Genomic DNA, 12,720 nt, shown 5'->3' on the forward strand with positions numbered 1-12,720 from the left:
GCAACTTTTTTAGCCACTTTCATTTTTTTTAATCTAGCATGGTGCATTTTTCTGTTAATTTTCCGTTTGTGTTTGATATTTTCTTTGCACTTTTTTAGTAAATTATATCTGCTTCAATGTACAGCATACTCCTACATCCTGTGAGGGTTAGTTAGTGCTCATAACGTTAATACATGAAAACAAATACGTAAATAAAAATAACTACAGTAAAGTAAATGCAGCCCGCAGATTCATATTATGGAGTGCATGTTAGAGCAATTAAATAATAGGTGGTTCAGTTACTCAAGAAATCCTCTATGATGAGCAGTCACTGGATATGCTTCAGCTAACGCTAAATGGATGAGTTGCGTAGAATCAAGAGGTTGGCGACTGAGGATCAGCAGAAGTGCTGACATGCTAATACCTGGCACTACCAATCTTCCATCCATGTCTGCTTTCATATTCTGTTCAGCATGTTTGACTGTTGAGAAGAACCGCCAACGTTATCTGACTAACCTTATGGCTTCATGTTCCCTGCAGCAGACAGATGATGCAGCACAGACGGATGGCCATCAGCAGACACAGTCCTCAGAAAACACAGACAACAAGACGCAACCAAAGAGACTGCATGTATCAAATATCCCTTTCAGATTTCGAGATCCAGATCTCAGACAAATGTTTGGCGTAAGTTCTGATCCGTGATTCATTTGTTTTGATTAGTGCCTGTTTCTTTTTTAATTCCAGTTCACTTTCGTGCTGGCAACTTTACAGCACTGTGTTTAATTAGCACAAGAGCCATCACACTAGACCGTATCCTGGAAATGGCAATCTTCTCATGCCCCAACAGCTACAGACAGTGCAAAAGGCAGAGGTTCCTTTACGGCACTCTTAGCAGGAAGACACATCAATCACCCATTTGCATTATTCTAGAGCACTAATACTGACACTCATTTTTGTCTAATTTAACGTAAAATAGTAGGGCCGTAAGAATTCTAGGCCATCAGCCAAACCATTTGACATATGGATCATTTCAAAATTCCCATTCAATTTGCAGATATATTTTTCATATCCGTTTTTCAGCATGCTCCTTCTTCCTACTTAGTGCCCACATTTCTTGCAGTTTTTATTAAAAACATGTTTCTTTTCATTTTCTAATGATTGACTTGCTTGATTTTTTTTTCGGTAGCAAAACCTAACAAGCACAGTGAGGGATTGAGTCCCAAAACCAGTGAACTAACGTCATAGGCCTTCATTAAGAGTGTGGCAGAAATGTTTAAATGGGCAATTTAATGTCCAACACTGCCTGTTTTTATTGGGTCCAAAAAGCCCACGGTCAAAAAACGCTTGCTTTCATAAGGCGGTAAATCCTTTAGAAACAGAAGTAATGTAATGTAATGCGTCATTTGTACTGGGCCTTTGGCCATTAGTATGGTCACAATGCCCTATAGGTTAAACACCCCCAGGAGGACCGGAGTCAGAGTATGGAAATATTTTGAGGAGGTGCTTGTATATGTGTGTTGATATTGGCCAATACAATGATATGAGGGGTGGCCAAGTCCTTGCTAGCCAGCCATGTCGAGCTGGCATGTGGATGGCTGGTGATAGATAGTGTGGAGAGGGTATACAAGAGCGGGAGAGACTTTTTGTGTGCAGCTATTTATCAAATTGTTGTCGTGAACAGTAGCTGCATTCTTATGGCAGAGGTGTTGTGCAAAGTGTCTTCGAGTGGTGTATGATCGCAGATGCATGCAAGTCTGTGGCTATGCCTTTGACTAGTTTCCACATGCATGGCGTGTCAGAGGTTCAAAGCATTTTATACAATCGAACAATAACCTAGGTATAAAATGATGGCTTGACTCACCTGCTCTTAGATTCAATGCAAAGGCTACCTTCAACAGTCTCCTAGATGCAATATCTGGTACATTCTACATTCTTATAGATTCAAACGTAGGCTGAAATTCTTCATTCACCTATATTCAATACCCAGGGTAGATTCTTCATTCGTCTAGATTCCATACAAAGACTATTCTGTGTTCACCCAAATTCAGTACAACAGCTACATTCCAAGTTCACCTGGAATGAATACAGTGGCTGCTTTCTACAATCACCTGGAATTAAAGTGAAGGTTACATTACACATTACCTAGAATCAGAACACTGGCTATATTCTTCATTCATCTGGATTCAAACCTGGCTGTATTCTGCAATCACCTAGTATTGATATACCGGATGCACTATACCATTCAGCTAGCAATAAGACAAAGGTGCATGTCGAATTACCGCGTGCCGTGATTCCACCACTCCCCAAGGCAATCCAATGCAACTTCATAATGGGATAAAGCAAAACTGGCAATTTCCGGAATTGCTGCAATTACCGCAATTACAGGCAATGGTAATAGAAAACTTGTTTGGCTGTAGTAGCACTGCTATTGCCAATGTCATAACGAGGGCCTTACGGTTGATTTTCCAGTATTGTAACTGATAATCACAGAGCACACAGTTGTGAGCCTGATTTACAAAAGTGTTTTACAACTGTGCAATCGCAGGGACACACAATATGTAAATCCTAACCAAAGGGTTCTGATAGTTGTGTTTGTTGAGGAAACATGTTTAAAGCTCTTAATTCTATGGCTGTTATTTTAAAAAAAGGTCTTTCTTAGGACTTCCTAGTGGTAGAAACAGGTATCATCAGTTCGAGAATCTGATGCCAAAAAAATCTTTGTTTTAATTGTGAAATCAGTTGGGATCTTTTAAAACTTTTTTTTTAATCGTAACTAAAACTGTATAGCCTTGTTAGCCACTTTAGTTATGCCATCAAAGTGCAGAGTGTACGAGAGCATGGGGAAAAGATTCCAATGCAAGGTGGCATGTTATATGAGAGCCTTATAAGCAATACAAGACCGCAGACGGTTAGGTTATCTTCCTGCTGAGTGGCACCATACCGTGATAACCCAGTAGCCGATTCTGCCTTCCGCTTCTCCGATCCCGACCATGTTTATGAAGAACAGAAAAGTTGAATAACGGAGGCCAGAGGCCGAATTTGCAGGTTTATTATCCGTGGCCCCAGAGAGCTGCGAGTCAGCAGCTCCCGACTCCGCCATCTTAATCTCGAGAGTCCTGATTATTTTTAGTTACTTGTATGGTCTAGGCCTGGCTATTATTGAGTATGGTAGAACCCTGTTGCTAGTCCTTGCCTGAAGTTGTCAATACACATGATTACAGAATGACAATGTTGGCTGTCGTTGGCTATGCAAGTCAAACAAGAAGTGTTACAATGAGTTAGTAGAAAGAAATGATTCCTCTAGCAGCTGCCGTCATTTCATTTCACATCTTCGAACGTACACGGATTCTCATAGTACACTCAGTCACATTCCCCTCTATACGCACACACATTATTCACTGCAGACATGTTTCTATTTTTGTCCTAATTTAACTTGTAACATTCTACTTAACTTATCAGCTGTGTAGCCCCGAAGTTAGCTACTCTAAACTAGATCATGCTTCCATGGCAACTGACACTGGGTTGCCATAGCAGCAGAAGGTAAAATATTTTACAAAAAATTACTTTTAGAAACAAGAATCGTGTTTTCCTTGTGTCACATTCCCTTTAAGTTTCTTAGAATAGCACTTAAGCTCTAGCCGACTTTTCCAGCAATTGCTGAAAATGCAACATTCTTGCTTTCTTGGGGCTCCATTGAGGAACATGTACTTCACCTCTCCTTTCTATGTCAGTTTCGCCCGGTTTGCATAAAGTGTCGAATAATCTTGCATTTAAGATTACATCTGTGTTTGAATATTAATGGTGTGATGTACACGCACATTAACCTTTCATGTATTCCTTTGCAGCAATTTGGCAAAATCTTAGATGTTGAAATTATTTTTAACGAGCGGGGTTCAAAGGTAAGCAGCTTCCTTTTTGGCGGTGCTCTGCTCATTATTAAACAATATCAGGGTTCTGAACAGGAAAACCTCTGCACTGTTCCTATATGGCTAGCATGCATTGTTCTGCAATGCTGAGATTAGATCCGTATCTGACTCGTGCACGCGAAGACAGTCACATCCCCCCTATCAAACGGCCACCAGTTAAACGGCAATATTGCTTTTTCAGCTTTCAAAATAATCAAATAGTACTTTCTGCTGATCATTCTGTATCCCCCAGTGATAATTACATTTCCCAGCGCGCACAATGTGCCCGTCTCTGCAGGAAAAGAAATAAAATAGCACCAGTTGCCAGAATTGCAATTGTTTTCCTGCTATTGGAATGAAAACTAGTATTGCAGTCTTACAGTAGGTTCAGCAATAATTCTGAGATTATGAAAGTGCAGAGGTTTTCCTAGTAAATACAACACTATCTCCTCCAACCCTTTGACGATAAAGTGCCCGATTTACAAAAGTGTGTGTTTTCATTGACGACATCCAGTTGAAAACCGCTTTGTAAATCAGGAAAAATGTTTTTTTTTTTCTTCTCTTGTCTCTTGACAGTTGTAATGTGAATATAATGTTGAACCTAAAGAATTTCCTTCCCACGAATAATGCATGCGTTGCTCATGGACAACAACTAGAAATAAAAACATAATTACCTTGTCCCATGGCGAAAAAGAAACCAACCCGATGGTAAAGACGTAGGCCCTGATTAACAGAATGTTTTAGAATGGCACAATCCCATTGGAAAACGCTCTTTAAATCAGGCCCTGCGGGCATTGTTTATCTGGCACATTAAGCCGGCTGTCAACGTCACATGGTGTGGTGGAATATAACTTTCATTCTGTGAATGGCAGAGAGCTAGCAGCACATGCAGGTCACAATGAACCGTGATCAAGGTGAGACTTTGGGCCTGATTCACAGAGCCTTTTTTAAATGAAAAACATCTTATTGAAAAACGCTCTGTAAACCCACCCCTTTATATTCATGATTACTTTATCGTGAGTGTGCCTACACCAGGAGAGCTGTTTGAAGGAGCTATACATAAAGCGGGTGGTTGTTCATAACAGAGATGACTTCAGTATATTATGATGATGTAATTTCCAGGTTTCTTGCAGAGGTTCAACATGGCAATAATTCACCGATATCACCAATATATTTTAAGCAAAATATAAGGAACCTCTGCTGATGGGTTACAGTTTGTCTGATATAAACACATTGGGACTGATTTACATAAATCAGGCCCACAGTGTCATCAAAGGACTTTAGTGGGTTTTTTTTGTTATATAAAGTGAGTTTTTTAGAACTAGCAAAATATTGCAAAAAGTCATGGTGCTATACGTGTCTATAACCAGATACAGGCTAACACTGTATTCTGATGAATCTTTCGACACTACATATACAATAGAAATTTCCAAAATATATATTCAAAATTAGCCTAGAGTGAATGGAATCTCTTTTCCAGCCTGGCCAATTCGTAATGAGTTAGGACTCCTGCTTGCCATTTTACACCCACAGGGCCTGATTCACAGAGTGTTTTTAAATAGGAAAATCGCGTTGGAAAGCACTTTGTGAATCAGGTCCCTGGTCTTGAACTACTTTTTGGGAAGACACAAAGCACACGGTGCTATATCGAGATGACAGACCTCTATGCAGAGAATGTGCAACCTTGTTTTTTAAAGCTCCACCCGACCGCATTCCAGAGTTCTAGAAGCGACAGTGGGGCTTGACGTGGTAGTTTTACAATGAAGATCACAACCATGATACGGAAATGAATAGTGGCCCTACGCATAGTGTCTTGATGGCTGTCTCTCCCCAGAACACATCTGTCATGACAGATATTCACCACCTCTGCCCGCTGCCTATCAGCTTTGGAATTAGTTTCCTCCCACTACATCCAACATGTTTGTAATCCTTCTCAAGATACACACCACTGCCCACCATCTGTCATGTTTGATGTCAGTAGCATTGTAAGCTTTCCTTCCTACACCGGGAACATTATAGTATTTCTGTTGTAATGTCACTTGCACTCTGGCCCCCTCCGCCTCAAGTGTCCCTCATTTTAATTTAAACATGAAAACGTTTTGCCCCTGTTCCCTGTATAAAATCTCTGCTCAATGTTTCTGTACCTCAAACAGGATCCCGAAAGCCTTTCTCATTTATATCTAGTCACGCTGCAGATGTTATTTTGCGATTCCAATGGGCATTAAAAATAATCTCTATTAATCAGCACAGACAGCAGCACATATTAAATGAATTTTGCAGATCAAATGCAAAGCATTCTCTCATGTATGTGTCAATGTAAACATAGCTGAGCCAGATACACAATGTCAAGTGGTGATGGCGGCGCACAACTCATTTGTATTCTGTGAGTCTTCTTTTCTAGATACGACCCTGTACTTTGAAGGGAGCTCATTGTTAGAGGTTGTTTCCCTAGTCCATAGGCCTGACTACAGTGCATAGGTTTCCCATAGACTGTGCACATCAACCAGCCTGGTCCATTAGGAGGCATAGGGCCTGATTCACAAAGCGTGTTGATAGTGTGTCGTGTGTGCACTGTAAAAAGGTTATGCACTTGTCAAAATATTTAAAACATGCATCCGGAAAGTGTTCCCCAATCTACTGTCCGAAATGTTCGATTACATTGTTGTAAAGATTCCCTATTAGAAAACATTAGTCTCTAATATGTAAATTGATGATTGTGCGAAAAATAGATGTGGATCATTGTAACAGTAAGACGTTATTACAGTGCCAGGCTTTTTTTCACAGCGTTTTTTGCCGAAAATGTTCGGCTGAAAAACATAGGGGTGGGTGGGTAAGGACATATAATGGGCAGCAGGGTGTGGGGTATAGAGACTACAAAATAGGGAGGGGGGATTAGGGGGACCCCCCAAATATAAAACAAAATGTAATTAATTTTTTTCGGCCGAAAACTTTCGGAAAAAAAAACTCCACAAAAAAGAGTCTGCTGATCTAAGAACATAGAACCATTGTAACAAAGGTATACGTTGATTCAAATTGCCTTTTACAACCCCTTCTAGGCCTGGCCCTTTCAATGATGTGGCATGCAGTGTTGTGATCTTGTGACATTGTTGCTAATGTTATGAAATGAAAATGGGCACCTTTCAAAATCAATTTGCAATTCATTTAAAAAAAATACCTCAACGATATTTGTACAACATTTGCTCTTTTTTAATACAAAGGTCCATGCAGATAGCAGTGTCACTGCTGTTCAAGACACAATTTGGCCCTGATTTACAAAGCGTTTTCAAAGGGATTATCCCAATGAAAAATGATTTTGTAAATCAAGCACAATAACATAACATTCTAAACGGTCCAAACAGGTGCACAACCTCAGATGTGATTGGTCCGTATTGCTTATAGGGCCTGATTCACAAAAGCGTATTATACTGTCACAATCCCATTGAAAAGCACTCTATGAATCAGGCCCATAGAGTTCATGTAGTTTATTGCTTGAGACATCTATGATAACGCATTTATTAAAATCATTATTCAAAAAACAAACATAAGTTTAAAGTCTGTTTTATTTGGACTCCATTAGATGTGTTTGCCTTGTTGCAAGCCAAACCAAAACCCCCATTAATGCCTCCTTGGAAATTTAAAGTCACTCCTGAATTGAACCTTTTCTGTGTAAGGTCTCCTGTTAGTTCATTAAAAAGTATCAAAACTTCTTTTGTGATGCCAATTGGTAAAATAGAGATGAAAAATCCACTGGTTTGTCTGTAGCTAAATTATGGTGTAGTTTGACATTTCAAATGAATACATTCAAGGCATTCAAAAGTAATGATTTAATGCAACCACGTATCAGTGTACTTAAACTTACTGGTACTATGGCACAATACATTGACTACATACTGTTAACAGCAGCCATTTTGGGCAGCTTTTTTGTGCCCACATTCAATTATGTAAACACATGTGAGTTGTTTGGGTGCATAGTGTGGGTCTCATATGATCACCACATCAATGCAAAACAATAAGCATTAGGTTGCAGGGTAGAACACTATAGGATACACTTTCATCATCTACAGTACTTAAGGTATATTATACAATCATACATTGCATATTAATCTTGCTGCTCTGTTACTCTGAACAAATGCCCTGATATCTATCAGTCCACGCATTTAAAAGGGTTAGGCTGTTTTTTTCTTCAAATACGGTTGCAAGCGTGTACGTTCACCATTAGATGGCAGTGCGGGTACATAGATGACAGCATGGCTCACTGCATCAGTGCCAGTAGATGGCAGTGCATTTGCATATAAACGCAAACACGTTTGAGGACCTACTATATCGACATATGTATGGCAGATGCAGCTAGCATAACTATCATTTCCTATTTCTAGCTTTAAAGACATGTCCATTCGAATTTTATATTTTTGTGTGCAGTGTTTTAATGACGTTTAGTTCTAAGTGGAAGCAGACACGCCAATGCTGTTAGGGATTTTATTGGACAACCACAAATAATGTGCAAATACCTGTGCATGTGTCCTCCTTGCATTGAGCCCTCAAGGACTGATGCCTAACATAAACAACTCTCTCTGTTCTCACAGAATTCTAGGCATTAAATACAGTGAGACCTATGTGGCTGTGTGCAACCACACAAGCATTGTATCGCAGTTGTGCGTTTTGGAAAGGTCAGCGGTGGTCTGCCAAGAACTGCAGGAGATTTAAGACTCACACTATTACAATTCTTCTTTCTCACTCTTGCATGACAAACCACTATTTGGTTTACCAGCAACAAGAGTACATCATGCTGTAGAATATTGATTTTTACACATGTAGTCAATAAATAATTACATACATACATATATGCTTTTTGAAAGTGCACTTGCATCATTGATTTAGTAGTGTAATGTACAACACTTGCACTGGTCATCATATTAATCATGCATATGGAAGAATGCATTACTGCCTGATTAGAATGCCTTTATCCTTTGACAAGTCCCACTGCTTATTTGATTAAATGGCACTCTTATTCCGTGTACCCCAAATTAAATGAGTTTTTTTTAGGTTTTCTGGGAAGACTCACCTCTCACTCAATAACTCTTTTTTGTTATTGCCTTTTGTTTGGAGTGTAGTGCCATTGTTGTACAATTGTAATAATATTCCTAGTTGTTTGATGCCATAGCTTTTAATCAATGATGTTCCTATTAACATCTTTACCATGGTTCACTATGTTCTATATGTGCAGATTGGTAAATACATTGAGCACTAGTAGGATTGCAGTGGCAGCTGTAAGAGGATTCAATTCAACACTACAGCTAAGTCAACGCCTAGTCTATAATACTGAATGAAAACCCTTATTGATATATCTTTAGGTCCAGTTCATGCGTTCTGGATGACTACCCTTATATAACACCCCTCTCTTGGAATCCCCCTGACCCCACTGAGCCAAGAAGTAGTTCTGTTTTGCAAGTTAAAAGGGTTTATTTGATGATTTAAACAATAGATATATATATGACACTTTATAATAAATTAATAATTGAATAGCACACTTAATCTGATATGATAAAGATCAACAACGGAGAATCTGGCACTCACACACTTCTTATAATCACTAATGAGTTGACATGAAATGGATAAGATAGCACACTGGTAAATAGGAACAAAAGTATAATGTGGTAGAGGATGCTTTATGTAAGCTCAGGTGGATGCAATATTCAATGAATGCAGTACAGAAAATACTCAATATGATTTCAACCAAACAATGTAATCACTTTTCTCTGGCTATTCACTCCCCCCCTCTTTATGCAATGCAAGGAAATGGGAGGAAAGCACACAGTTCTCAGAAATGCAATCAATGTAATCAGTTCAATCCAGCAAGCTTAGACAACAGAAAACAGATAGGAGTTTTGAAATCACAGGCCCAAATTGCTTTGGTATGTGCTGGCAATGAATGAGAAATATGCTGGAAACGCTTTTAATTCCCTTTCAGAGGTTCAGGGTGAGTTGTATCTAGTTAATATTAGCCCAGGCTCACACTAGCAATGATGCAGGGATAGTTAGCAGGTTAAACGAATTTCTGGCAAATGGAAAGCAAACAGCAGCAGTTTTTACATGTGAAGAAATTGCAAATCGCGGTAAAATTCGCGGATGCGTGTTCCGCGATTGCGGTAAAACTATAAGGGGTAGGAATGCGGTTCTTGGTGCGATTCAAAGCTACGATACTAAGCTATCAGAGGAAAGTTACTGCAAGTCTCTAGCCCAAACGGTCGCGGAGATATGAGCGATTTAATAAAGGTCGTTTTTGGGTTTGCAAATTTCAAAAGCTCAAAATGACAAGTGCAGCTTGCAACTAGCAAATCACAGGTGACAGCTTTACAAGTGACAGGTGACAGTTAGGAGACAGTTCTACTTAGATTAAAATAGGATTGAATTATATTATTTTAACTAAGAGATTGGTTCTGCACAGTTTTCTAGGTACTCACACTATATTCTTGAGTGAAATGGGCCTCGCCACGGATCTGGTCAGGGTTTTAGACTGGACTCTGGTCTGGTCTGGTCTGGCCTCTGCACTTCACAGTGATCTGGGTCAGCTCTCTCTGCTGGTCTGGGTCTCTCTGGGTACAGCACTGCTTTCTCTCTGGTTCTCTTAGTTCTGGATAGATTGAAGTCTCTAGTTTGGCTTTCTGGAGGTTGATGGAGGTAAGTATGGATTTTTCCGGCAGAGCGTCCCGCTGCAGATGGATTTGGAAAGTCCCTATCTGTCCTGTCTGTCTGCTTTTATGTGTTTAGAATGTGGGTGTGTTCTAGCATCACTGACCCTACCTCTCTCTCAGCTTCTAATTGGTCAAACTTCCATTTCTTACTTGATTGGGGAATGAACTGTGAGTCAGAGTGATGTCATTTTACAGCCTGCAGAAAGTCCACTCCTCCTGTCAATTTACACACAAATCTAGATTTGAAACAAATACATATTTGCAGAGGTACATATTGTTTTAAAATCATATGCACCCATCATGCATTACAGGAGGTATACCCTGTTCAAACTCTGCTCTTCCTGGGAGCTTGCATTCAGAAATGGCACATATTTCACTTTTTAACTGATTTTGCAATTTCTGACATTGCCCAACTTTACATACATGTGTGCAGGGAGTAGGGACATTAACTGATGAAGTTTCAGATTTTTAACATGCATACATTTAGAGTAATATCCATTTTTCCGCTAAAACCCCCCTGAACATGCCACCGGGTCGAAAAACCTCTTAAAATGTGGGCAGAAAAATCACAAGAATTATGGTATCATTTATAAAATTTTCACATGTCCGCTCTATGAGTTATTCATCTTTTTAAAGTTATGTTCTGGCTCCAAAGGGGTGTGGTTTCCCAGGTCACATGGTATAGAAACCAGTCTTTCCAGTTTCTGCCAAGCCAGCTTGCTCTCACAGGCAGTGCCCCTCCCAGCTCTTGCCAAGAGGAAGCTACATTTTACGACTGCGGTAATAAAAACCTTTGCCTGAGTGAAGAGGGCTTTGTTCACTCTCCTGCAGAGCACAGATAATTCAATTATCAGATAGATGGCATATCCTTAGTGTGGGCAGCAAAAGGAAGGTTGGCCTGGGAACACAGTGGTGACTCAAGTTTCCCTCCTGATGGGGGTAGTTGCCAGGCAGAATTCAGTTCCTTAAGCCGGGTTTCAGATAAAATGTCACTTTTTGTTCCCCAGTTTCTGCATTCAAATAAAACTAAACATTTTTACATATGCAGCTAGAAGGCTGATTCTAAGTTTAAACTATGACATTTAAACAGTTACAAAGGCATGTGACACCAAACATAGCTCACTCATTTAATCTAAACATTTTCGATTTTAGTGTCTTTAAATCCAGTGCAACTTAAACTGCTGACTCCATAGCAGTTTTGTTATAAGCATTGTTTTGGGCTCTTCATTTCCCAGATTTTGTAGGCACACAACACTCCATTCTACCAAATGTCTGCTGGTGTTCAGTAAATATTTTGCACATATTGCAATGTTTGAAAATAGGCATTTTGACTTGCCTTCAGGGAAACAGAGTGGTTTTAAAACGCCGGCTTTTGGATAGTGGTGAGTACTGGTACTGCACCCATTTTTGGGATTTAAGAAATGAATTCCCCACAATTCTAGGTTGCATTTGGCAATCAGCATTGCCATTCCCAATGGTTTCAGACTACTGTGCGGGTAGTCCAATGGTGGTTTTAAAGCGCTTTGAAGCTAACCGGCGCTACTGTTTTTCCTTTGGCAACCCATTTCCCTCATGGCAACCCAGCCTTTCATTCTCGCACTGGTGGGTGGCAAGTGAGGCAACCATTTTAGTGTGCGCACAAACTGCGCAGCTTTCCTGGATTTCAGCGCACATGTGGGTTTTCCGCCATCTTGAATTTTCTAAGCCCACAGCACCAAATGTTGCAGCATGATAGCTTAAACGTGGGTCAGGACACCCAACAAGCCCCCCCACGCAACTGCACTTTGAATTTGAGTCGATGGGGAGTCGCGTGCCCATGGGTTTTGACCCACGCACCGGTCTGTCCGCATAATCTTCTTCCTCTTCTGTAGATGGCACAGTTCAGCATCTTCTTCTCCATCCGGTACTGATCGATCGGTTCTCCTCGCCAGTCCTGATGGGAGTATTGGGCGGTCCACTGGGCCCATTGGATCTTCGTTCCCGGTCTCCGGATCATCCTCCTTGGCCAGTCTCAAGGTCTTCTTTCTCCTAGGACGACAAAGGAAGAGCGGCAATACCTACTCATAGACGTTTTTCCACCACTGTTGAGATGGTGGGACAGCATATGCATTTCATCATGACGAAACATTACATTCTTATTTTGA

At 40.2% G+C, this 12,720-nt stretch overlaps 1 protein-coding gene across 21 annotated transcripts in view; it reads left to right on the forward strand.

Annotated features, from left to right (window-relative positions):
• Positions 1-12,720, forward strand: part of RBFOX1 (RNA binding fox-1 homolog 1) — a 1,014,010-nt gene that overhangs the window by 558,798 nt on the left and 442,492 nt on the right. For 19 of the 21 annotated variants that reach the window (XR_011303135.1, XR_011303137.1, XR_011303136.1 and 16 more), the window contains exons 3-4: positions 520-663; positions 3,825-3,878. Coding sequence is in view for 18 of the 21 variants with exons in the window: in XM_069646787.1 (XP_069502888.1) it covers positions 520-663; positions 3,825-3,878 (198 nt within the window). In the remaining 3 variants the exon portion in view is untranslated. The remainder of the gene's footprint in view (positions 1-519; positions 664-3,824; positions 3,879-12,720) is intronic. The other 2 variants (XM_069646785.1, XM_069646802.1) reach the window with 1 other exon arrangement.

This window comes from Ambystoma mexicanum, chromosome 2q, assembly GCF_040938575.1.
Source record: "Ambystoma mexicanum isolate Mex_15411 chromosome 2q, UKY_AmexF1_1, whole genome shotgun sequence".
In the NCBI taxonomy this organism is placed as follows: domain Eukaryota; kingdom Metazoa; phylum Chordata; class Amphibia; order Caudata; family Ambystomatidae; genus Ambystoma; species Ambystoma mexicanum.